Source organism: Zootermopsis nevadensis, unplaced genomic scaffold (genome assembly GCF_977971745.1).
Source record: "Zootermopsis nevadensis isolate Lab colony 2312 unplaced genomic scaffold, Znev_1.0 Znev_ptg000008l, whole genome shotgun sequence".
NCBI classification, from domain to species: Eukaryota; Metazoa; Arthropoda; class Insecta; order Blattodea; family Termopsidae; genus Zootermopsis; species Zootermopsis nevadensis.
Genome location: NW_028259140.1, coordinates 9084564 through 9112542, shown reverse-complemented (window position 1 = coordinate 9112542; position 27979 = coordinate 9084564). Strand labels below are relative to the sequence as shown.

The 27979-nt window shown below is 35.2% G+C and overlaps 3 protein-coding genes across 15 annotated transcripts in view; 2 read left to right on the top strand and 1 right to left on the bottom strand.

The window, feature by feature from the left end:
- LOC110832919 (glutamate receptor ionotropic, kainate 2-like) overlaps positions 1-3008 on the top strand; it is a 149198-nt gene extending 146190 nt beyond the window's left edge. For all 10 annotated transcript variants that reach the window (XM_087345024.1, XM_087345030.1, XM_087345031.1 and 7 more), the window contains one exon: positions 3-3008. In XM_087345024.1, coding sequence (XP_087201150.1) covers positions 3-92 — 90 coding nt within the window. In that variant the 3' untranslated portion in view covers positions 93-3008. The remainder of the gene's footprint in view (positions 1-2) is intronic.
- LOC110839337 (trehalose transporter 1-like protein) lies at positions 886-27820 on the bottom strand. Of its 4 annotated transcripts, XM_087345042.1 has the most exons (5): positions 27320-27820; positions 19261-19931; positions 9582-9717; positions 8527-8741; positions 886-6665 (listed from the first exon to the last, which is right to left on the bottom strand). In XM_087345042.1, exons 2-5 carry the CDS (start codon positions 19315-19317, stop codon positions 5523-5525), a joined length of 1551 nt encoding a protein of 516 aa, XP_087201168.1. In that variant the 5' UTR covers positions 19318-19931; positions 27320-27820; the 3' UTR covers positions 886-5522. The 4 variants fall into 4 exon arrangements, with proteins under 4 accessions (XP_087201168.1, XP_087201170.1, XP_087201169.1 ...); XM_087345044.1 differs by lacking the exon at positions 19261-19931; XM_087345043.1 differs by lacking the exon at positions 27320-27820 and having other exon boundaries at positions 19261-20024.
- On the top strand, positions 20063-26183 carry LOC110839362 (protein TEX261). Its single transcript, XM_022083509.2, has 5 exons — positions 20063-20404; positions 20539-20618; positions 22577-22798; positions 23575-23686; positions 24014-26183. The coding sequence occupies exons 1-5, from the start codon at positions 20335-20337 to the stop codon at positions 24130-24132; spliced, it is 603 nt and encodes a 200-aa protein (XP_021939201.1). The 5' UTR covers positions 20063-20334; the 3' UTR covers positions 24133-26183.
- Positions 27821-27979: the final 159 nt, after the last annotated feature.

Sequence of the window (27979 nt, the reverse complement as noted above, 5' to 3'; positions counted from 1 at the left end):
AGCGGGGGAGCTTGGGCGTTCCCATCGAGCTTCCACCACACCTCCACCATCTTCATCCTGCAATGGTGCATCCTGATTATGATGCCACCTAGCAGTCAACACCTGAACTAACAGATCAGCCAGCTATATCATCAGAGACCGAACTGTCAGTATCCAAACATTCAAGTCAGCCAACTGAAATGTAGCAGTTAATGAGTCAAAATGTTCATCTTTCTGTCAGCTCCTCACCTGATCAATTGATGAGCAAGGTCTACATGGATAATTTCAACTCAGATAGGTCAATTTTCAACATACAAAGAAGACAGAAGCTATATCTATTTTGACAGTGCCCAGACATTGTTCAGTTGTAACTAGTTACAAACATAAGCAGTTGTCATAACTATAGCAAATTATTTTCATAGGATAACATTCCCATATGGAGGTAATGGCTGATGATATGGTAATTATGAATTGTAAATTAGTGAAGGCTTCAGTGGGAATAAAGAAGTCTTATCCCAGCACATTTGAAGAGATAAAAAACATTAATCATAAGATATATAGTAACCAGTATTCCTGAATGTTAGGTGGATGTGTTAAACATGAAAAAGTAACTTCATTATAGTGAATCATCAATCCATAAATTTACAATTTAGATAAAATGATATGAATGTGAAAATATTGATGTTATTTGTGGATTAAAATCTCTTGAGTTGTTTGCTAAATTGCTGAAACTCAGTTGCCATCATAGGAAAGAAAGATTACCTATCGCTTATATGGTGTGGATGACTACAGTGAATTTCCATTGATGCAATGGGCATTATACAAATATTAACAATATTAGCAACACTAAGAGTAAAGGTAGTTCTTATTGGGATCACATACAAGTAATAACTGAGAAAGATTGACTTAACTGTGCATTATGAATTTCACTGTTGTGCCAGTTATCTTTATTTAGTTAAAGTACCTTTGATTTTGTAAGATCAAAAATATAAACTCTGAAGAAATGGTGCAGTGAATTTAACAGCATTTAAATGCAGCCACAAAGCTGTAATTTCTCAAGTCTGATGTAAATATTATACTGTGGTTATATAAAATGATTTTCATAATATAACCACCAACTACAAAGCCATTAACATCTACTTGTCTATACCATCTGACAAAGTAAATTAATAAGCTCAAGTTCAAGATATACATTTCACAGAAATCTTACCGAAATTGACTTTTAACAAGGAATGATCACTAAATTAAAGAGGTTTTACTTCAAATGATGATGTTACTTTGCTGTGGAATGAATGCAGAATTAATTTATGCCATAATGTGATGAAAATGTTATTACTGTTGTATATAATTTTAAGAGAAATATTCATGATAACTGACAGTTTTCATACATCAGTTCACATTTTTTCAACAAATACATTATGAAACTTTTCTAGAAACTGACATTCTGCGTGCATCCTGAGCTTGATTGTGAAAATAAATGTGATTGGTGGTTTGAGATTTACAGTTTTTATGTTAAAGCTGAGGACACTGGTCTGAAGTCACAGGATTTGTACCTGTCCTTTACACTGCGTTTTTGAACTTCTGACTTGAGCTTACATGTTGGTAAGTGATAGAACAGTTAATTGAATATGGATTTTAAGGGTTCATTATATAATTTGAAAAAACATTTTATGCTGTATCATTCTATAATATACTCTAGATACATCTTGCTATTTTAGTCAGTTCTCAAACAAAGTAAAATGTTTATATGTTAACTAATTAAATTTGAGAAGTAAATGGATACATACTTTGTGAAAAAAACAGTGTTCAGTAAATGTTCTCACCCTAACTGCAAGCATGACAAGACTATTTTCTTTGATAATTGTTCTTATAAGGGACTGATATTACTGTCACATGTCTATGTACATACAAACATACTTGTATTTGTGCATTTGCACATCAGTTGTCAAACACACCTACACGATTTAAGGAAATTGATAGCAATATTTTGCCTTCTGTAGTTCCTGAATTATTGTGGCAAATTATTTTAAACAAGAGTAAATAACTGGGAATGTGCTTCAAGCAGTATTATCTCCAGTGTGAATTTAAATGTTAATGTGCAATATATGTGCCTATCCATTATTTGTTTTATCTGAATTTACTATAAAATGTATTTACCGGAAAAAATTTCCTTGTGTTATGTCTTGTAATTTCTTGAATATGCAAATTATCTTGTTACAAGAAATTAAATAAAGGCTTTCTGTGTCTTTAGGGTTAGTCATTCTTTCATTTCAATCACTCTGCATTTTCTCTGTCTTGCTTCATTGTGCATGATTAAAGAATGTGTCAATTGCTTCTACTCACAGCAAAGTTTCAAAATGAAACCTCTGGTTCAGTCAGAAGCTAAAGTATTTTGTATATAAAAATTAGAGCAAGTACACCTATTCTTAAAAATTTACTTTAAAACTAATGATTCTACGTAGAAGATTAACTGTCATGAATAAAGTTTCTTTCTGAAAAATATTGCTAACTGAATTAGGTAGAGAAGTGCTAAAATTATATAAGATTCAACATTCACCCATAAGCATTCTAGTGTTATTTTAATATTATATGTTAGTAAATAAAGAACAAATTTTATAAGTATTTAATTTTGTTAAAGGTCTTAATTATCATATGATATTTCACTCATAAGTAGAGATTGTCAGGCCTCATGGCATATTTCTTTTCTAATTAATGGAAACAGTGACAAGAAAAGTACAACTTTCCTCTGCTACAAGTGAAATACTCGGCATACTATCTGTTCATGGAGACAAATGTGTGAACAGGAATAGCTTTAACAGTTTAAATGTACAGGCAACACAAAATAAGTATTTATAAGTACTAATGCTGTTTGGTCTTCATTGGTGAAATGACATATGATATCAAGAAACTGAGGAGGTCAACATTTTATTAGCAAGGAAACAACAGTGAGAGGTTATGGGCTCAAACCTTGGCTGATAACTCATTTCTGTAATCATAACTATGATAAGTAAATAGCATTCAACAGATTACAGTATAAATAAAAGAGACTTATTGTCGAATGGTGTTTAGGACAAATAAAAAGAGCTTGCATTCCTCAATTCATGTGCCGATATAATATGGAAAAAGTACTGTTGCTTTTATATCATTTCACACCTGTAGTTTCCTTAATACAGAAACTTTTATATACCAACTACTTCTAAACACATTAATTGTTCTACTACATAACTATACATGTTTGAGTCTTAATTGACCATCATCAGCGGTCCAGTCCACTATGTGACATGCACAAGGTCATGAGCATTTTACAAGGCAGCACATAGTATCCAAAAAAATTTTACTGATAAGGGCACAAATAAAATTATTCCTATGGATATAACATATGTCAGATACCTTGTTTAATCTATTCAATACTTAATCTCATTAGTCTTAACAATGACTTAAAAACCAACTGAAATTGTTACTCTACAGTGTGCAATAAAATATACCTCTCTGCAGATATTTTGGAAAGGAATCTTCAAAATACATTCATCAGAAGGTAATTGTTTCATGTGGATGGGCAGGCAGAGATGATAAATGACAACAGGCAATTTGTATATCTTTGAAATGTGCCTAATAGTGTATACAGAGACATACCTCCTCCTGTTCAGTCTTACTGGAAATGTTATTAACACAGGATCTGTGAAATTCTCAGTTTTTTTATCAATGACCTGATTTCCATCAGGGCAGGTCTAACTATCTGAATCAGGTTAAACTTTCAGTAAATCCAAGCAATTCTGTAAAATCACCATACCCTTATCAGTCACTGTTATGCTCTCTCATTACATGAAATGGAATACACTTTCATTAGAACTGTTTTGCACTACATAAAACTGGTAATTCTTCTGTACAGAGATTCTCTTTATAACTATCAAAATTATTATTAAGGAAAATAATGTAAAAATATATGCCACCAAAACTGCTAGGTTACTGTCTTGTAAAACTATATAATGTTAAACAGGGAAATAAAATCACTCAAAGAGTTAAAAGTTTAAGCATATTAAACATCTTAATTTCTTCACAAGGAAATGTTTGGATACTTGGAAAAACTATGAAGAAATAAAAATTAATTCATGATGAAATCATAACCAGAATATTTCACATGAGATATATGCAAAATAGAGGGATTTCTTATCTTACTGCTTTAAAAAACTCAGGTAAATGGAAGTCAGATAATACCATGGACAAATCTGATCACCTGGAATAATGTTTAAGATATTAAAAACTACTATAATGGACCTTCATCACAAACATTCAAAATTAAAGTAATATCATTACTTTCAACAGTTCTGTCAGTCAAACTTACCTTTTAAAGCAAAACATCTATGAACTAAGCATCCAGAAACACTATGCCAACACAAAGTGCTCACTTTCACTATACCCATCCTTCTATAACTTAAAGAATATCTGTGCTACACAGCTCCAATGTGGTCAAAACAATAACCTTTCATTAAGTGAATAAATTAAGCTGACAATGAATAATGCCCACATAAAGTATCATAATAATATTAAGTTCCTTATGTAATTTTCTCCATCTTTCTGAGGTCCCACTGTTCTTCTCAGGACTTCATTCTCACTCTTAATAAACACGAGACTTTGTTTTCTAGTTTTTTTCAGATCATCCATTTTAAATCAATATAGAATATCAGTACTTCATTCTCAGTCACTCATAGTAAAATTTATACTGAGTAAGAATTACTCAAATGTAGAAAAGACCTAAACTTCCCTAATGTAATTCATCGTCAACAAAGACATATGGGTGTTTTAAAGAAATGGATGACAGTCTCCCACCAATTTATGAAAACACCAAAATATCATAACGTTTGTAACACATTATAAATCAGTCTATCGGCTGGAGTAACACAGCAAAAATTAAGAACAGGATATCTGTCATCCAGGTAAGTATATTTAATGAAGAACATACAAGTTCAAACTGCTTGGGTGAAAAATTTTCACTTCACTAAAACATGAGATTCATTACAGTTATGATACAAATCACACACGTCAACATGTGCACTTGGACATACAGAGTATGTGTTCTAATCCAAGAACTAATCCAGCTTCACTCTTGTTCAATCCCATATCTGAGTTTGATCAATTACAGATGCTTTGTTCAGATTAGCATATCTGACCTAGTTTGGACAACAATATGCCATGAAAATATAAAAAATATCTCTCTCAGAATGTGCTTTACACACAGAGGCTTTTTCTTGTATGGCTTACATGGCAGCTCTTGTAATTGCTTGACTATACGTACATAATTTTCTGCAAGCTACTAGTGTACCACTAAAAATGGCTAGACTGGGAGGTAAGCCTGGAGCAGAGTTTCTGGCACTGAGATGGTTGAAACACACAGAAGAGGGACTTCAGGTACTTAGTGGAACACAATGTACAATTTACATAATATTGATAACTCAAGCACTCTCAGAATCAATCCATGCCCACAGTAACCACTGAAACTATATCCAATACAGCTGTTACATTTTTATTCTGTTGAGTTATTCATGTCATTTTGTTATTGCATCTGCCGAAGGTGTTTCTGTTGTTTCATCTGTTCTTGTAGTTGCTGTGTCTTGTTTTGAAGTATGATCGTCTTCATTTTTGTTCTTATTCTTGTCTTTCTTTGATATTTGTGTCAACTCAAAAAATTCCTCTATTTCTATAAGTGACTTACCTTTCGTTTCTGGAACAAGAAAGTATACAAAGAAGCAACTACAAAGACAGACAGCAGAATATAACCAAAAGGCTCCATCCTCTCCCACAGAGTTCTTAAGATCATGATATGTCTTGATAACGATAAACATGATTCCAAGATTCAAAGACCCTGCAATTGAACTGAGAAAGCTCCTTTGTTTCTCTGGGATAAGTTCTCCCATGAGCAGGAATGGAATGCTACAATAGCCAATGGAAAAGCCAACCATGAATACCGTAAGGCTGATAAGAGGCAACAACCCCAAACCCTCACCCATGCCATACTTCTGGAGATGGAAGTGTACACCCAAAGCTGCAAGAGCAACGCACATTAGTGCTCCTGATGCTATCAGCAATGGTCTCCTTCCAGCTCGATCCACAATAAATAGTGACACAAAATTAGCAACTAGTTGAACCAAACCAACCAGAATGGTAGCCAAGTGATCATCTATTTGACTTCCAGCTGAATGGAAGATGGAAACAGTATAGAAAATTATGGCATCAATCCCACTAACCTGTTGGAATATTAATAAAGTAAAGGTAAGTGCAAAAGGTACAAGAACAGGTCGACGGAAAAGTTCTTTTCTACTGAATCCGCTCTTTAAATTTTTATTTGAAGAAACTGATGGCTGTGTAGCCTCGGACGTGACAGTAAAAACTGACGTCTGCTGAAGTTCTACGGGTATGCTACTACTTGGTGTGCGTGGTTGATGATGTAGCCACTTGAGAGATTTATCTGCATCAACAATTTGACCTCTTGAGAGCAACCAGGCAGGTGATTCTGGTAGTGGTATCATAACAACAAGCAACAGAGCTGGGAAAACTGCTGATGCCCATGCTAGTTGGTTCCATGGTAACCATGCTCCCATTATGTATGACAGCAGGATACCACCTGCCATGAATAGCGCTGGTAATGAACCTAGAACCCCACGGATCTCAGGATATGAGCATTCACTAACCTGAAAATGGGAAGTTTGTGTTACTGCAATCCAGTTTTTATTGGGGTGGTTTCAACATTTCAAACATGATAATGATGTGCCATAAACTTCTTATACCAAAAAATTGTTCTGACTTATATATGCTGTAAATTGATGTTCTGCCACCCAGTGGCTGGGACCAATGTAATGAATCTTAAAAATGCAGTTATGAATAACACAACGAGGAAGTAGCCACAAAACTACATGGCGCACAACTCAGAAGACAATAATCTAGAATCGCACAGCCATAAAAACCTCAAATCCTACAAGGATGTGTTGTTAAACAATGCCATGTGCTTCATCTTTTACCTTCAAAATGGGGAACCAAATGCTAAGGTTCTGTGGTTATCATTCCTTCATCATTCTTAGGAATTCTCAGTTTCAAATCTTGGACCAGAGACTGGCTATCCAGGCTGGGATTTTGCATTTCTTTCAGTCTCTCTAGGCAGTATCTTACAACAGGCCATGCCCATTCCCTTACACATCCTTTCCAATTCATTATTTACAATCATCCTACAATTCGACGATACACAGCTAATGTGATTAACAAAAACATTACTAACGGCTTTCTCTAAAATACCTGAAAAAGTCATATATAAGAGAGTGACTTTTTGGACTCGAAAGATGTCCTTGCAAGCAAACAATTTGGATTTAGGAGAAGTCTCTCAACTGATAAAACTAGTATCAATTTTAGAGATGAGATATTAATTGCTCTTATAAACAAAATGCCTGTTAGTGGAATATCTTGTGATCTTTCTAAAGAATTTGATTCTATAAATCATGAATTATAACTATCAAAACTACATTTTTATGGATGTGGTTTAAATCATACCTTCATGACAAGTAGAAATCAAATAACTAGGTTCAAATGATAGCACCTATTCAAATTGGGAAATTATAAAACATGCGGTTTGTCACGGTTTAATACTTGGCCATCTGCTTTTCCTCATAATTATCGATGATTTACCACAAACCATTAACTCCCAATCTAAACCCATGCTGACTGACTGTTTCCAAATTAGCATGAATGACGTCTCTGCTAGCTTGAATAAAAGGATTAAAACCAATAAACTCACATTAAATTTTTACAAAACAAATTTAAAGACATTTTGCACTACCAACATAAATTGTGTTAATCTACGTGTAGGGTATGAGGATAAAATAATCAAATGAGTAACAATTACATTTCTTGGCCTACAAATTGACAATAACCTAAACTGTAAAGCACACATTCAATACATTATCCCTAACTAAAGCTCGGCACGTTTTGCTATGAGGACTATCACATCACTAAACATAAAATTTATAATTAGTCAGCTTTGCTTTCTTCCATTCAATGAAGTCCTATGGAATTATTTTCTGGGGAAAATGAACAGACAGCTAAAAAGTATTTTACATTCAAAAGAAAATCATTAGAACAATGGCAGGGCAATGTAGTTGACTGTAAATTACTCATATAAGTTTCTAATTTATATTTTTATTAAAACAAAAATTGTATTTGTGCTATTAAGAACTACGGCATGTAAATAAAATCTATTCTATTCTAAAAAAATCATTCATAACCATTCTACATATAGCATCAAAATGTATCTTAGGAATATATGGTTTGCAGACTCGCATTGGATTCATACAGCTCACGATACGGATAAGTGACAAACTTCTGTAAATTTGGAAATGACCCTTTGGGTTTTGAAACGGGCACATAATTTCGTGATTAGCTGAGCATACAATTGGCTTTTTGAGGTTAGTTGAATAATTATATTTAATTTGATACTACATAACCACACCAGCTGATACAGTATCTTAAAATGAATACGTAAGAAACTCAAATGTTGAAACTCACATATACAGCAGTCGACGGTGTTACAAGTCCAACACAGAAGCCGGTGAGGATTCTTGCAAACAGCATCATCTCATAATTCTGAGCAAGGGCAATAAGACACCAACCCAAGACCCACAGAGGTGAACTTAACATCACGGTCCGTCTACGGCCCAGCAACTGCATCGATGGACCGGCACACAAACTCCCCATGAAAGCGCCAGATGGAGGAATAGAACCTACCACGAAGATAAAAGACAACAGGGGTTGAATGCTGGCTTCTCACTACAGAGACACAGATTCAGTCCCACAAGAGTCTATATGGGATTTCTTCCCTCATGTATTTGGCTTTCAGTTACAATTCTACCAATTTTTCACGTAAATTTAACATCAATTTCGTCATCAAAGGCTGTTAAAATTGATCAATTTGTGGTTGTAACAATAAGGAACTTAGTCTCCTGAATATGATAAGGGTAGAATGGTCCTGGTGCTTAAATAAGCACCACATCGTTTGACATGCAGGGGGAGCTCCATTCTTTCTTGCCTTCAGTACCTTGTGGGGGTGAGTGGTCAGCTTCCCACCCCGCCCGCCTTACCAACGGGTACAGAACCCCGGTAGCCACTACAGAAGGCTCTTGTTTTTACTCACACGAAAGATTTGGAGCCGGCAATTGGTCTGTCGATAAAAAAAAACTTGTAGCAAAGTACCTGAAGATAAAGAGTACAGCCAGCTCCCGACAACAGAAAATTAGTAATGCCAGACCTAATTACCCACTATATTTTAAGTCGTGATGCTATAGACTAACCAACGCACTGACAAAGCGACATTAAATATTTACATACATTCTTTACAATACACCAAATACAACCGAAGCCTCGGAATCCAGCCATTGAAATTCTTGCTATAAATTTAAAAAAAAGGAACCCTAACACAAATTTGCTTAATTCAAAATTACGTCATAAATAAAATTGCAGTATACTAAAGCCAGAGAAATAACAGGAGAAAAATAAAAGATACTTTGTATTGTTATCGACTTTAGAGGCATAGGAATTTCGCGACAAGAAAGTATTAATCTTACTTATCCACGAAAAAGCATTGTCGTCGGGCACGAGATGGGGCGATATCTGCTTCATGGAGGGTACCCCAGGCGAAGAGAACCCACGTACAAGTCCAGTGGTCATGTACCCCAGCGAGGCCGCCATTGCCAGAAGCAGCTGTAGGAAAGAAAGTGAAGGTGAGATGTCCCTGGTATACTTAACTCTACGCTACGTCACGCAGACGTATCGGTGAGTGAAGGTATAACTCCACGCATTCTTAACCTCTTCACTAGATGGAGGTGACTTATCACAATGGCCGTGAGGGCAAAGGACCAGATCTTGAATGTTCTAACACTAAGATCGTGGGTTCGAATTCCATTCGAGGCATGAATGTGTATTTGTGTTCTGCTGCCCTGACAATCGAAGCAATAAGCATCTCTGAAACGTCGGTCAATATCTATCAGACTACACACCACATTCCAGAAGACAATCATCTTCAATTCTTTATGTTACTTTCAAACTTACGTCCTTCTTATCGAACACCAAAGATATGTTAAGAACTTAAACATCGACTCTGAATTATTAAACATATTAATTGACAAATTGCATGCATTTACCGAATTAAATCTGTTCTTACGGGTTCTTTAAAAGCCGGGGTATTTCTTCACTAGTTAAGTAACTATTTATTAATAATGACTCTGTACCATGAAGTTAGTTACGTAATTTTAATTTGTACTGTTATTTGTAACATTTTCAAATGATTTATAGTTCCGTTTATTTTATAATTCTGTCCTACATTCTGGGTAAGAGACATCGACACATACATAAAACATCAATGTAAATAAAAAGAATAAAAAACACTTAGCCTTGGCAAGACATTATGTAACCACAAAGATTTCACACGTCAGTTTACAATGATTCATCATTTGTCATCATGCTCAAAATAATCTACACCAAGCATGTCAAACTGGCGTCCCGCGGGCCGCATGCGGCCCACAACGTATATTTTTGCGGCCCAGCCAATATAACGGTATGTAAGAAACGTTTTAATAAAAATTTCGTAACTTAATTTGAAGGCAAAATTCAGTGAAGTTGGCGTGCCTGGATTTTACAAATATTTACCTGCCAGGTTCGAAAATACTCGAAAATTCGCATATGAATTTATTTCCATGTTTGGAAGTACTTATCGGTGTGAGCAGTTATTTACAATTACGAAAGGAAATAAGTCTCCTGTCAGATCCAGAATTACTGACATTCACCTTGGGTCAGTTTTGAAAGTAATCACTGCGAACAAGATTTCCCCCGAGGGTGGAAAGATAGTAACAGAGAAGAGATGCCAAGTGTCAGGAAGAAAACATTAATTCTATCGTTGTTCTTGTTCTTTTTTTCTTATACTATACTTTTCGAAATAAACCTACGTTTCTCTGAAAATTGAAGTTTTTGTTTTTTTGCGGCTCACATAAACTTAAACCTTGTTTATTTCGCCCGTGTTAGCCTTTGAGTTTGACATGTTTGATCTACACGATCACCATGTTGTTATTCTACCTTTAGTAAATTAACAAAATGATACTTTTTTCCATAATAATGTCGCCTCAGTAAACTTAAAGACTCTAGACTTATTTCCATCTCATAATTCGCTCTTCGCAGTGCTGCAATGTGGACAAGGTTTCTCCCAGTGACATGGTGTTTATACCTAATTTCACAAAAACCGACCGATTCTTATCACCCCTGAAGATGGAGGCAGTATTACCCACACATAAGTCCACAAGGCGTCATCGAAATCTCCACCGGTGGAAAAACATCAGATCTGACATATGAAACAAGCTGTTTCATTATTCAGTTATTTTACGACTCTGTACCAACTGCTTAGATTATATAGCGTCAAATGAGGCGTACTAGTATGAGGGGTTGGGTGAAAGCAATTTTTTTTTAAGATGCTATCTCAGTTTCCGGTTCTAGGTGGCAGTACGGACTAAATTCTTAAAATTTATTTAGACGAGCTTCGGTTTCAAAGGTTTAATACTAAAGTTCACGGGGATAATAGAACATGAATGTGAGGAAGATAGGTAAAGTAATTAATTTAGTATTTGTAGGATGATAAACTGACCGGATTTTGTTCGAATACGCAGCGTAACAACTTTAGAATGGGTTACTATGACTACCTTTCGCTTAATACGTCTGCAAAACCGGAAGGGAATAAATCACCTTGTAGAATTGTATGAAGCATTGAAACAAAATTAAATGAACTGAATGTGAGGGTTTTGACTGGTTAGTTAAGGATAAGGTTCAGAAATGGGGGTCTCGTAAATTTTCATGTTCCATAAAATGGAGTAAATATTTTAAACAACTGAACGAATATGACCTGCTCAATGGTGTAAGAATGTTAGATTTAGAAAATTTCTAATTCACAGAATCATCCTAATCTCTCACTGAATTCGAATTTTTTTTTATCTAAAGTTACAAGTAATTCTTACATAACAACGCAACTTGTTGCCGCATTGTAAAGATAAATTTTGTATTAAAACAGCTTGTCAATATTTCTACCTGATTCTGGAAGTCTTGAACTTCGGGAACTTCTTCAACCTCCGAAAGTGCAGCGGTGTGAAAATCACGAAGAATTGCGTCTTTCTCAGTTGGTCCTTCTGGCGAGTGACGTTTGCAAAAAAATGAATTCGACACTCGGCATCGCAAATACCATCTATTCCACATTATGTACAAAAAATATATTGGAATTGTAAGAGACGATGAATACCTGTAACTAGTCTGAGGTAACCTGACACACACTGACAAACGATCCGCTGTTATAACAGCTGGTTCCAGTTCACCACGTGCAATATTGCGGCGCTGTTCCGAAAACATTGAGCAGTTTGGGAAATGCCAACTGTCTCGCTTCCAAACACATACAACTCCCCAATTTTTAATATCCTAATCTACAAAGTAGTTTCAAGTTACCCCTTCACCCCAAATTCATAATGCTCGTTTAGGTACCAGCTTCAAATCCAAAATCACGTTAAAGTACTGATAATATTAAATTGTATCTTGAGAAAACAGGGTGACAAAGTGAAGAGTGGATTAATCTGGATTGGTTTGAGAGCTCTTGAGAAAAAAGCAATGAATCTTTGGGTTCCATAAAAGACGGGGAATTCCTTAACTAGTCCTTTTAAACAAGGACTCTACTCCATCGGGTTTGTTAGACTAAAGTTTAAAAAATTATAGATGTACGAGTTATTTTATACGGGTCTGACTCTTAAGTCTCGCCCTAAGGGAAGGCTGGATCTGAAAAAGAGACATCTTCGGGCCTACGATAAACCAAATAACAGGATAAAGAAAATTACATACCAAGGACCTTCATAATGAGTTCTTTTCAGCGTATATTATTAGGGTAACAAAATCAGGAAGATAGGATGGACACGGCATGCATCGCGCATGGGTGAAATAAAAAATGCATATATTATAATGGAAAATCTGAAGAGAAAAGACCCCGGCGCGACCCAAGTGTGGACAGAATGATAACACTAAAATGAATATTAACAAACAGGGTGTAAAGATGTGGATTGGTTTCAGCTTGCTCTGTACTGACTCAAGTGGCAGTCTCTTGTAAAAATAATAAACCATCTAGTTGTACAAAACGCGTACAATTTGTTGACCCGGTGGTCTGAACTTGTAAAAGAAACATCCTGCTGTCTCTCAACATTTAAAACACTTCACAGCTTTTCAAAAAAGGGAACAGTACGTTGCCATGGAAGTACAGAAGATGACTTCTATAACATCAGCACAAATCAGGATTCGAGACTGCACATTAGTGGGGAAGTATTAATTTGTCGAGATTAGGAAATTAGCGACAGGGCCTAATTCCTACGATGCGTTCACGGTCGTACCGATTACGTAATTATATTACGTTACTAGATGTTGCAACATTTTGCAGCCGAATCTACGTTAATACTATTTAAATTTTATTTAGAAAATATACTTCATAATTTGAGAATAAAATGAAGCGGTATGTCCACTGGAAACAAAATATTATATTCCTTAAATTTTGAAGGCGACTATCTTGTAATAGCATGCTTAATACAAAAATACAGAATCTCAAATAATGTAATTAGAGCACAATGGAACAAAAATTCTACACTGTATAATTTAAAATAAAACTTAATATGATAAGTACACGTCCAAGTAGAGGATAACAAATGTTTGGTGAATGCAATGAACCTAGGATGTAGTGACAGACGAGGAGTGTTAGAAGGACAGCGGATGGATACAGAACAATGGCGAATGAAAATTGGAAAACGTTAATGAACCGACACACACAAAAACAATCTCACACTTCGTTTTCACAAAGTATACAGCGTGGTCTGATCCACGCCGTAGTGAATTTTGCTTAAATAATGGATCTCTTCGACAGGTGGAAGGTCTCGTCGAATGGGTTATCAGCCATCAGCAGGACAACACAGAAAAATGTGGATAAGCACCCATATTAATTACACGAAATCGTTAAACAGGTCATCAAAGTTGGAGAAAGAACACAGATTGAGGTTTTATGAGAAGAGGTTGTTGACAATATTTAGACTTTGGAGACTGGATGTAACTGGAGTAGAAAGAAAATTAAATAAAAACGAGTTTCATAATTTTTACTCTGCGTCATACATTACTGTAGTATTTAGTCAAGAGGGATCAGGTGGTCGGGGCATAGGAGACATTAGAAATGCATAGGAAATTCTGTTAATGAAATGTTTATGGTTTACTTAAGGACGATATCAGCAGTTCAGGGTCGAATAAGCAAATAATGAATTGGAGTCGGTGTGAACAGAAACGACCATGAGGTATTTACTATCCCAGAATTTGCCTGGAGTTCACTATGGGAATATACAGATATATTTAAAAACGAATGTGCCCTTACAATAAAACAGTAGCCTCTGTTTGTTTCTCTTTTCCCGTCCCTTTCTGGTCCTTGTGTGGGAGATCAGTCCACAGGAAGGTCTCTCCAAACACAAAATAAAACATGAAAACGAGATCAGTCTTCCATGACACATGACTCTGAGGCGTGAGGGTTGACAAACTACGTCCTTTCGTAGGACCTATAACACGTTAACCCTTCCATCCGCCCTTCCGCACACGACTCGTCTTCTTACTTTGGTCGCCACAGGATCAAACCCAGTAGCGTGCCCGGTTTTCGCGCGGTTACAGCTTGAGATATGAATTTCGGTATGCGGAAGGATATAAAGGGATATTTGGTGCAGGTTTTGTCGGAGGGCGAGGGTCTCCAAATCTCAGGAAATATACGGGAACTGTGATGGTTGGAGCGGCATTTGCGCGAAGGAAGTGAAATCTCTGGGGTTGAGCAACTGAAGACCACACCGAAGTTATCTTGGAGATGTCCACCTTTATTGCGTCTCGAGACACGCTGTTGTACAGACAATTACTCTGATCGGAAGGCAGCGCGATGATTCGGCTATTGTCTTTCTACTTGAAATTTAAAGGTACAAGCAGAACCTGTCTGCTCGACTTGAAGAACCAAAACTATAAACCGCTATAAATACCCCCACAACTCGTAACTGTTCTTAAATTTTGAATTTAATACGGCGATCCGATTCGCCCCCCAAAAAGTCACCCTATGACGTAGGAAACACGCCGAAAAGCCACATTCGAATTTCATTGGTTCCAGTCGCAGTGAGACGACGGTTGTAGGGCAACCGTCATTCCACATGTGGAAGGGCTTAAGTTTTCGCCTCGTAAACAACTTTTGCGAGTGCGAAAGCTTTGTTAAAGTCACATTCCTGCTAGACGGAATGTCGGGAGGAGAGATGTTCAAACGACTGAGTGTCGCCACTCTCTTCCAATTTAACACATTTAACAATGCCAAAATTAATAAAATGATGATGAAGTAAGACGTACCAAATATCATCTAATCACACCTCCTTCGTTTATATAAACCAGATTAATATGCCAAAGCCTGGTTTAGGTTCAGCCCGTTCGGAAATCGAACCAGTAATTAAGAATTCAGTCCGTACCGCAAAGAAAACACAACACTTCACAACAGAGTTCTTGGCCTACCAGCGTTTCAAATAAAACACTTAAAGCTATTAACAACACACAAGTTTCAATAGCTGGTAACTAAAATTTAAAAGTGTTATATCGATTTTGGTCTTCTGGCATAATGTCCATATCAAATTTCAACAAAGCCCGCTCAGCGGTTCTCGAGTTTATTCATGCGGACAGACAGACATGGCCAACTTTACATACGCCAAATTCATGCGTATCGTGCACAGAACTTGTAATATGCAGACGTTCATGCTCTGAATATGTTTGCTTCTCTAGTAGATCTCTGGTTAAAGAATTCACTCGTGTATAAAACTGGATTTTGTATTTGTAGTTGTCATACGAATTTGCATTTAAAATCTGTCATCATAAAGGTGTATTGGATTCAGCGTAACCTTTAGAACACCTTGACCCAGATGCCCAGACTTGGTTGTATCGATAGCGGAACTCCAGATTTCTTTTACCCACGTGGCTCAAACATGTTTTCATTTCATGCACATTCCAATTCTCTTTCTTCGTCAGTTTCACGCCAAGAAGTTGCCAAAAGAAACCTCATTTCCTCCTGTCCCTTACATGAGAAAATATCGTAGAATGTGGGACACTGCTGCTGCACACCACTTGAGTGACGTGCCCTACTATGATCGACGAGGCATTTCTAAATGTGTCCAAGAGTTATCTCTGATAACGTGAAGAGTATTTTAAACGATTTTATGCTGTTATCATTGTTCATATAATTTTTTCGAAACGATTGAATTTTATACAATTATTTTATTAAACATGACATTTTATACAGATAATTTTTTTTACGTGAAAAGGCAGCGAATTGCGATCAAAAATGTATCTGGACCCTTAAGCAACGTAGACTTTCACAAATTAACAAACTTACAGTTACACAGGAAGAAATGTTTACTTATATTAATATAATAAAAGTGACGAATAAGTCTATATAGTTTCTTTAAAATCTATCAATATTTTGTTGTTTTACGTACTGATGTATTTTCAACAGCATGGACAAGAATAATGGCTATTAATGACAAATTTTAAAGAATATTTAAGAAAGCATGTATAACCTACTTTAAGGTACATCCTTCTATTCGCCTGGAGGAAATGAGAAAAAACATGAGAATATTCGGTCGAGATAACTGTCCTTTGGTTCTAGTACTTAGCCTCCCGAACACGAATCAAAGGACCGCCATGTTCGATTGAATCCGTTAAAGAATGTGGTTTATTAGGCGCGGTTGCATCCCTACGCCAAGCCCTTTAAAATAGGCACTGTTTAGTGACGCGAATGTTTCTGGTATGCCAATTTTCTTCAATCGTGCGGACAATTAAAAACAGACAGAAATGATGAGGGCATTTGCCAAAAAAAACTGTTATATTCGAACCGAGGAAAACAATAAAGTAATAAAACCAAGCTGTTTTGAATAAAGCACAGGTCTATACATTAAACAATGGATAAAATGTAGACATGTATTCAAGCACATTGTCTCCTTGATAATTACAGAAGCAGCAAATTGCTGTTTTTACTACAGACGTTATTTTATTGAGTGTCAGTTATTTCGTGTTTTATTTGTTTGATTAACGACCTGTCTCAAGTGTACAGTTACAACAGCGTCTAATTTGAACAGCTGAGTACGAATAATAAATTTATAGATACGAGAAGAACCAACCGTAGTCTGTATTACGATTCTACACTCGTATCTGTTTTGTGAACGCGAAACACGAATTCCAACTAAATATGATTTTAGGTTCTCACGGCGGTGAGTACGAAAGACAGTTGTCTTCTGGGGTGTAGCGCTGTGTAGTCTGGTAGACGTTTACGGAGTTTCGGAGGTGTTTACTGCCTCCATCATCACAGCAATCATCCCCCTAATAATGGAGACATCAAACACCTCTGAAAAGTCGTTAAACTTCTACCACACAACACGGCACAACATTTCAGAAGAATCTATCTTCACACTCGCCGCTGTGAGAACTTGAATTTTCACCTAATATTGTGTTGTTCATTGACCACGTTCCTTTTCATGTGGCTCCAATACTGAAAGCAATACAAGATTTGTTTCTATCCCTTGTCACACGTGATATTTTGAACAGGATGCACTGTACTTTCTTTAGTCTCTGTAAAAACAATACGATATATTTGGAGTGAAGAAAACTTCCCTGAGGTTATAGTGGTTTATTCAAGGTTATATGTACCTACACGTTTACCGGAAATACCAGTTTAAGTTCGAAGCAAAACAATGTGTTTCTGACGCTTTACTTTCAGTGCATGCAACCATCTTACGTCCAAAAAAATCGTAGGAACTTTTATGTTATACTTCGTTACTCAATTTCTTTATTCCTATAATTTTACCATATTTTATCTCCCTCCCTTCACTCCACATAGGAACATGCCGAAAAGGGAATGTTTGGGTTCAAACCGCCCCTGAAATCCGAAATGTTGCACGTAAAACATTCTTCCATCCTAAGAAAAGAAGAGATTGTAAATTATCAGATCGTTCCAACATTCACATTTCGTATCATTCAGCTGTTCCTAAAGCATGTACTATTTGTCAAGATAAATTGTTTACACTTCAAAATGAATCCTCCATCTGATAAGATAACAACAGCATACCATCAATATAAGACTTCATATTCTGGTAGTAAAATACTAACGAATTAGGAAAGTCACGTATTAAATTCTCGACCTGTAGACCGGCTGTTCTACTGACGTTTTAAGTGGTTTTATTCACTCCCTAGACGCAAAACGCTGGATATTAAACAGGCCACACGCGCTGTCTTTCACATCATTTTCAATTCATCTAGTCGTCCTCTCGTTCCACGCAGTTCAGAAAGCATTGTTAAAATATACTAAAAAATCAGAGCTTTGCAAGTGATTGATCGGGGAACAATTTCAATTTGTCTAGAAATACTGTAATTACATGTCAATTATTATAAAACGTCAACCGCCTGTGGTTCCCTGTAATACATTGAATTTAATTCCCTGTATTTGTCAGGTACTCCGTTCTTATCTTGATAGGTTTATCAGCTCAGTGGTTTTCCTTGGCTTCTGAAGGTAAAGTCCGGAACAATTCTTTCACAGTCCCCGGCCTCATCCTTCTACACTGTTAATTATTCACAAATCATCATGAGTCTTTACATCTCATTTGCCGCTACAGGTTCTTGTAACTTTTAAAACTGAAATAGCGTCGTTAAATAAACCAGCAATCATTTATCCTCCATAATGTGCTGATTAGAAACTGTATAACAGATATGAACATAGTTGGTCAGACTGCTGTTTCACTTCGGTAGTCGATACTGATCTCGCAGTCTGCCTCTTCAAATCGCTGTCATGGTCATTAAATCGATGGCAGGAAAATAAACAAAGCATCCAGACCATCAGCTACTTCTTCAAATATATGTATGGTCATGGAATCGCAGTTCCCTAATTTTATCACCCCGCCAGCCTTTCAAATTGTTCTCGACATAAAATCACATTTTCCTGATATTTTTCCCCTCACGTATGTATCTCTTTCTCTCCTTCCAAACGTTCACGCATGCCACTTTTTTTAATTTGCTCTATGAGAATACTACAAATAAAGAGCATATCCCCATTGTGCATTTATAGACAAATCCCGGTAATCATTTGTGTATATTTTCCGGGGTTCGCAAACCACAGATATGTAGCCACTTCACCAAACTAACCTGCTTTAAAAATGCTCTGCTGCAGAGTCGAAAGACATAAGAAGGTGGTTGTGGCATTTTTTCTTCGTGCGTCGTCTGTTTCCTGGGCAGACACGAATCAGCAACTGACGAGTGACCGACCAACCGTCCTTCACATCTGACACAGCAAGCATTTTCTTCCTTGTGTTTTTACATAAAGACAGTGTCTTGTACAGCAGTGCTTTAAACAAGAATTTAAATGGTGGGGATCCCCACTCATATGCAGAAAGTCCCCACTACAGAACGCGCTCAGCATGCCAAGCTCCGTTAAAACAAGTTAATCAGGATCTCTGCTCACCCAATTTTCTCGTATCACATCATGAGCATTTTTCTTTAAAACATTTACCAGTCTCTACACTTACTTCTTTTCTGGAAATGTCTCCTCAACACGCACTTTTGTCAGTTTACAAGAATACGCTTTACATAGCCACGCAGTCCCCCACACACAAATCATTACCATTAACAGGAAAGGCAAGTCGATGCGCTATGATAATTGTAACAAATTTAATTAAATTGGAATCTGCACTAGTGGAAATGGATCACTGAGTAATATAACCGTAAACGTCAATTTGTTGTTTATGTCCCCCTATAGACTTCATGTTGTGACGATTAGTTACACAGACAACTTCCCGTTCCCTTTCTTCGGGTGGTATCTGAAAATAAGGTGCAATGGGAAATATTCGAACCAAAGGCAAATTATGGTGATTCATGGGACATTCAACAGAAACTCTAGTCATTCAATGTGTATGGCATAATAATACGGTTGTTATCTATGGAGTGGCAAGTTCCGTAGCTAAAAACTGTTTTTGTCACCGTGTGGCACTGCGATCCGTGCTACATAACCTTTGCAACCGCTAAACACTTGACTGTCGGCTGACGCCGTAATTTTGGACTGTGTTAAGTTAAGCTGCAATGAACTTTCATGAAAACAGTTTACTTTTTGCTTGTTTAGAGACAAAAGATGATAGTCAATTTGTAGTTTTCAAAAGATTTCCAGTGCAACAGAAACTCCTTAATGTCAGTGTGAAATTAAATAAGACGAACTTGTTTTAAGAAATGTGGTTTCTGTATGTACTTAGTTGGATAGCATTAATAGTGCAAATATGTTTCATTACAGTAGCAGTAGGTATGTCCATTAATTTATACTTGAGACAGAATAGGATACTTAAACTGTTTAGGCCTTGTGGGTGAAAATGACATTTTAAAATTTCATTTTAGCTCGTGTTAAATGAAGGTAATCAAATTTTAATTTTATTTCAGCTGCTGGTTTGTATTACCTAGCAGAGTTAGTAGAAGAATACACTGTAATGACCAAGAGAATTATATGGTGGATGACTGTGGTATGTATATGCCCATTGAAATAATTTGGCAAAGTAGAATATTTCTAGATTTTTGTGTAAATGTGAAACATTCTATTAAGCAGATCAAGGTTTGATATCTGACCAAGGTGTATGTAATTAATGGTTTGCAAAGGGAATAAACTTTGCAATATGGTGACCACATAACCCTTTCAGAGATGGTCCCCCCTTTTTTTTTCCTGCTTACCAACTCTTGCCCAAAGTAAGCCATTGCACTACGTCATATTATCACCAATACACTACACCTGTCACTAGATTTTAATCATGAAATACATTAAGTATGATTATGCAATTTTTATTATAATAATTTGTATTTCAATTAGTAGTTCTACCTTGTCAGCAGCTACAAAAAAAATTTGTTTTTGTTCAAATATTTATAACTATGATAGCAGAATCTGAATGTTCAGTGCTGCTGATATAAATGCCTGCCATTAAACAAATTAAAACTAAGTCATGTGTGAAAAATCTTTTATCAGAAACATTTTTGTTACTGAGGGGAAAAGTTATAATGGTGTGTAGTTTCTGAACCAGTATACATTTTTAATGAAACTTGCTATAAAGAGGTTATGTCACTAAAGGCCACTCTGCCTTGTAATTTTTAATTTTCTATCATATTACCAACATAGTACCCGCGTGAACTTCTAAGATGGGAGTGATATTGGTGCCACTTACTTTATTTGACAGGAATTTTGTAATATTACAGGCAAAAGAGAAATGAAATTTTTTAGAACAGTACTTGGTGACATGCAAAAACTGTGTTTAGGTTCCCATTTCATGACAATAATTAATGATCTATTGGAATGTGAAATTTTGTCTGGAGGTAGATAATAAATAGGAGTCATAAAATTTTGGCTTGGTTTATCAGTTAGGCAAAAATTCTATATCCTAGAAACTTGCTCTACAAGAAATGACATGAAGATTTCTGTCTTCTGGGTTGTTGCGCTGTGTAGTCTGGTCGATGTTAACCAACGTTTCAGAGGTCATACTGCCTCCGTCATCAGGCAGTATGACCTCTGAAAAGTTGGTTAACATCGACCAGACTACACAGTGCAACAACCCAGAAGACAGAAATATTCATACTCACCGCTGTGAAAACCTCAGATCTTAGAAGAAATGACATGCTTACCCATACCACTATAATTGCTGCACACAAGTACATTATATGTCGGCAAAGAACTGATTACAATCAAACTGCACAGGGGAGAGGGAAGTTATAACTATTGACAGCTCTTAGTATCTTGCCCATGTAGAAATTAAACAAAGCACTGGATCATTCAAACGGTGATAGATAAAAACTTTAATTGTACTTCACCCTAATATTTTTCATATATTCGGACATTCATATTGCAACGCATCAACAAAGGCCCTCATATCCATACCAGTTACAAATTTAATGTTTTGACACCTGTTGAGAAATAAAGAAAGACAGAGCAAAAGATAATGTTAAAAGAAGTACTCTAAGATTTTAATACAATAATTTTATTCACCGTCTTTACACAAGCTTATAGATTGTTAAAATCACATAAAATTATAACATTTTATACCTCGTCAGTCTTGATTTTTCACTTGTCATGGACAAGCATTTTGTTGAGCCCTGATCATAAACATTCTTGCAAATTCAGTAATAAACATATTTTGTGTTTATATGTTAACAAGCACAAATATGTCAACAGAGCATATTATTTGAGACTGTATCAGACAAATTTAATGCAGTGGAAATTATGCAAAGAATGGATCACTAAATTGCATAATTATTATTTCTTTCTTTGTAGCCTGACCATACAGAATAAAACGTGAGGGAAAGTGGGTGTTACAAGGTTACCACAGAACTCTTTTATTTATGAGTGCAGCCATGAACAAATTTTAGTTTCAGAGTCATTGGTTTAGTACATATTGAACAGAACTTGATTTTAATTTCGTGTCTGTTTTCTTTTTTCCAGATAACCCTGTCATTTTACATAGGGTTTCTCTTGTTTGAAGACTTTCCTACTTCAATAATCATATGTGGCATAATTAGTCAAGTGGCACATTTATTTATCCTGAAGACTTTTCCATTTGTTGTGATTGCTTCTCCTGCATTCATTGTAGCAGTCATAATGCTAATTGTAAATCATTATTTGGCATTTCAGTACTTTGCAGTTGTGTATTATTCTTTTCCAGAGGTATGTTTACCACTTCTACTTATTTTGAACGTAGATAATTTTCAGACACCTTCCAAACAACATGATTTTGCATATAAGCGCATTAAGAATTTAAATAAATGCAAATATAAGAATTTTATATTTTATTACTATTTGAGTAAGTTTAATCGTCAGAAGTTTTTAATTGTATCTGACAGTTTTATTTATGTAACTACCGAGTTTTCAGACATAATTTAATGAAAGTTGGGGAAGAACTTTAAAATCTTATTCCATTTTATGCAGTGAGTAAGAGAATGAGGATGAGGATGACAGTGGTACCAAAATATGTTAAGCCTATAATAATAGTAAACAAATGACCCATTTAAAATAGAATCATCTTAGGAAGATAATGGTAATAAAAAAATTGTAAGTGGAGGGTAATTACATCTGTTTTAAAAGAAGCAAAATTAAACTGAAATATGCATTTCTCAGGTCCTGAGAATGTAAAGTGTAATTACTTCTTATTGATAAACAGAAACAAAATTAAAGAATTAAAAGCGAAACAATCTACTGGACTATTCATGATTTCATGAGTTTGTTACATTCTGTGCTTCCTGGAATTTATTAACCAAAAATTAATCACAGTAACTAGTATTCTCACAACCAGGAAAAATATAAATGGTGAAATGTTCTTCTAAATAGCTACAATGTAGGTTAGAATGTAGAATTTTTTGTTCATTTGCACATGAATTGAAGTGGATGTTCACTGTAATAAAACAACTGGGAGATATGCCACACTGATTTCAGAACATTTTCAGGTAATTTCATACTTCACTCTCTGCCTTTGGCTTGTACCATTCGCTCTGTTTGTATCTCTCTCAGCTAATGAGAACATTCTGCCAACAGTCGCAGAAACAAAGCCATTATTAGGTAAGTCAATATTGATAATATTTAACACTTTCACTGTGAAAGGTTGAACAGTCTGATGTCGAAAAGCATGTTGTACATTATAACAGAAATGTTCTGCAAAATATACAAAGAGGACTCTGGATTTATATTTTAGAAACTCTACCCCAGAAGTATAGAGCACTTCATAAGTTTGTTTACCATGCACATGGAAAAATAAATTAGAAAAAAAAAGTGTAGATTTTTCCCTAGCATAAATATTTATTCCCTATACAGTGACAATGTCAATGGCCACTACAAATGTTAACTTCTAATTTTGCAAGAATGTTAACAATATATTTTTCATTACAGATGACAATGATGTTGTCAGCAATTATTTTTCCAGGAAAGGAAAAAAATATGGGTTGCTGTCATTGTTCAACTTTGCTAAAGATTCTATTCTTCCACAACGAAATAAAAAAGCTTTCTGAATTACAGGCATGAATATCAATAAACCTACAAAAAAATAACTATGAAATGACTGAACAAACAATTTCAGTCATTCATCCATCGTAATTGTGACATCACTGTGTAAGCTAGGTGAATGAACTTAACATCACAACTACTGACATTTAATTTTAAGATGAGCACACACTTTTACTCCAGTCAGTTAGTTGCTAAGAAATTTAGATGCAACATTTTAAAGTGTGTCCATTGTGATATGAAAATCTTTGTAAATATATTTGCATTACATTTTTCTACAGGTTTATCAACAATAGTGTGGTAGGAATATAGCTTATTGAGTACAGTGCACCATTTTTTGGAAATATTCTTGTTAACCAAAGACATTGTAGTACAGTACAATTGAAGAAACATATTTAGGGATTAGTAAAGCTCATGAATGGATAAATTACATATATATAATTATAACTGTATGTATTGCTGCTTCTAATAAAATAATGTGTATCTGTGAAGGCATTTGGAAGAGCTGGAAATAAATTTGTATATATTTTTTTATTAATTTATTTCAACTTTAATTTGTATGGGTTCAAACATGTTATATTTAAATGTAATGCTTTTCAAAGATCAAAAGGGTTACTTTTTCTTTTCTGATCCCAGGTAGACAGTTAAATGTTAAAGATATCAAATACAGTTGACATGTAAAGCTTCAGTATGTACCAGAGAGGTGCTCCTGAATGCATGACATTATGCAAACAAAAATTGCTTTAATTTTGAATGAATTTGTACACAGTTTATTAAATAAATAATAACAAATATGTAATGACCAAGATTAGTGTTACAGACTGACTAATCTTCCTCTCTTTATTCATATGAAAGGAAACAGAATTATGAAATATATATAATTTGTATCAAATCTAGCTAGCAACTGAATAATGTTTTACCAGTTGGCTTACTCTAATTTATGTAAGATGGTAGTGTAGTGTATTGTATCTGGTTTTTATTTCAATCTGTCACAAGATGTATCAATAGTAAATCATCTGTTGTTGTGTTCTAAGAAATGCTTTGGCCACATTAATTTGGGGGTGGGGATTTGATGTGCATAGTTTAAAAAAAGTAAATAGTTCCAAAGTAAGAAATATATTTTATAATGTGAAAAAGTGTCATGATTAAGTTGGATATCTTTGGTGTTTTTTGTATTCAGAAAACTGGTGGCTGCCTGTATTAAATTGCTTATCTAAAGACAGAAGATAAAATATCCATACCGAAATCCATTTTGAATGGAAAATACTTGCACATCTGTAACCTTAAAGCCATGAATGTTTCAAATTGTCCAGAATGTATACTTGTCTCTTAGAGAATATGTATTGTATTTCCTGTGCATAGGTAACATTCAGAAACATCCACCACATATATTATGCCATAACTGATGATGTTCCCATGTAAATTACTGGCTACAGAACTGTAATTTATAATCAAAAGTGGTAGTTCTTTGTTTATGCACACTTGTATTACAAAATGAGAGGTTTAACCTGTGATGTACAACTTTGATTTTTACTGATTGTGTTATAATTCTGTACTTGCTGGTGTATAAGATGCAGTTATTCCAGAGATAAATGTTTTGATAAACACTATTTTTAATGAATATGCAGTAGTATATTTGGTACTGACTCATATTACTATAATGGAAACAAATATCAGCAAAGCATAAGGAATATTTTTCTGAATATCAGTACATTACAAATGCCTAATAAATATTAACATAATTATTAATAATACTCTAGTTCATGTGAATACCATGATTTCTCAACTTAATGAAATGCAAAAATAAAATTTGGCTTTCAGGCTCACATTTTGGGTGTTCGATATATTTAAATTACAAGCTATAGGTGTTAGGGCATGGTGCTTTTATGGGGTATTTATTTAAGGAAAACAATGACTTATACACCAGCAAATACATTATGGATTAAAAATAATTGTCAGTGCAGTAGAATCTTCCAAAAATTGTAAATAACAGTTCTAGTAAATTTGAATAATAAAATTAATGACTAGAAAAAAATTCTAGCCATAATTTTGAACCCTATATGATGGTTATTTATTTGTTTATAATTCTGTCACCTCTGCTTCTTCACATTAGATACGTTAGGATTACTGTAATGCTAATTAAGAGGAATGTGTTAGGAAGTGGTAATACATATTTATGGCTATTAACGACTTGTGGCTAATGATTTGAAAATGCATACTTATTTATAAGGGATCTTGGCAAACAGGTTGGTGTTAATAAATACCACCATAAATGGGACAGTAACACCCATTTCCCTTTGGGAGTAAAAGAATTATAATAAATATTACACTACTAAGTGATGACTGTGCATAATTTCCACTTGCAGACTCTCCAAGTACGTTGAAATTTTCAGAAATAACCTCAAATTTCACATAAATGCCACATTTGTAACTGCTGACATGTAAATAATGTTTGGTTTATTAGTTATCAAACTGAAAACTAAATGTTGATTTTGCAAATACACCATGTTTTACATTCTACAAAATATTTACCTTTATGAAAATTACATTGGTTATAAGGAAGTTGTCTCAACAAACTGTAAGGATCATAATAATGTGGCAATAGTATCGCTCCCATCACACAAGTTTGCATAGCAGCCATGTCGATATTACTGAAAATTATAAAGATGGGGATTGCTCCTTAGTGGCATGTTTCCACAATATTTTAAGAAACTCAAATTAGTTCAAAAGTTATTAGGTCAGGAACAGACAGATTGATATAATACCTGACTTTCCTTATAAAACAAAATATGCTAAAAAATCATATTTATTTTTATTTATGGTTTATTTATCCATGCTGTCAGTTCAGACTATTTAGAACTGAATAGTAGGATGATTAATGAACTGGAAAGAATAAAGAAGGAAGCAATCATGGCCTATCCCATCATATTCCCAGAGGAACTGAAAGAACTCATGAAAAACTTCAAGATAGCTAGTCTCTGGGTTGACATTTGGTCCCAGGTCCTCCCATATATGAAGCAAAACATCTGGTCCCTCACATCTTGGATTCTCCATTTGTAGGCTTCCCCTTGTTTCTAACCACAGCCTTTGCAATTAAAATGTATCAATACAGAATTATGCAAGTTTCACCTAGTCATCTAATTTTAATTTCAAAGATTGTGGTTAAAAACAGACATTGGTGAATTTCGTACTCACTGTATTGTCCATGTCTGCACTTCACAGTGATTTTGGTTTAGCTCGTTACAGCTTGGTTCATGCAATGGGACAGCAAAGCAGGTATTCGCTGGTTAAAAAAGGTTCTGCGCAGTGGTGATGGCTCCACTTTTACACGTGCACACTGCTCATACTGTGCGTACAATGGAGAAATGTTATTTTGGACAGTAGTACTGAGAAGAGCATGTACAGAGTGTCATACTAACCTTCCAGTCCTCACTTTGGTAAGATGCCAAGAAAGATGACATGAACATGCTTATTTAGAGCTACTTATGAAACATGAAGGTTCAGTTACTGTGTTCACACACATTGCCACTGGATCATATCCTGAGCCAAATGAATGAAGTTCACATACTGATAACCCATTTGTTTAAATTCATTTTAATACCACCCTCCCACCTATGCCAAGATCTCCCAAATGGTCTTTTCTTTTCAGGTTTTCTGATCATAACTGTATGTGCATTTCTCATATCCTTGCATGCTTCATGGCTCACCCATGTCAACTTTATTGATTACCCTAATTATATTTGGCATAAAAGTACAAATTAGGAAGATAACATATTGTTTATGGCTATTTATGTGTGTTATGACTGACATTATAATCATTGCCATGGTAATGTTAAGGAATTTGTGGACTTATTC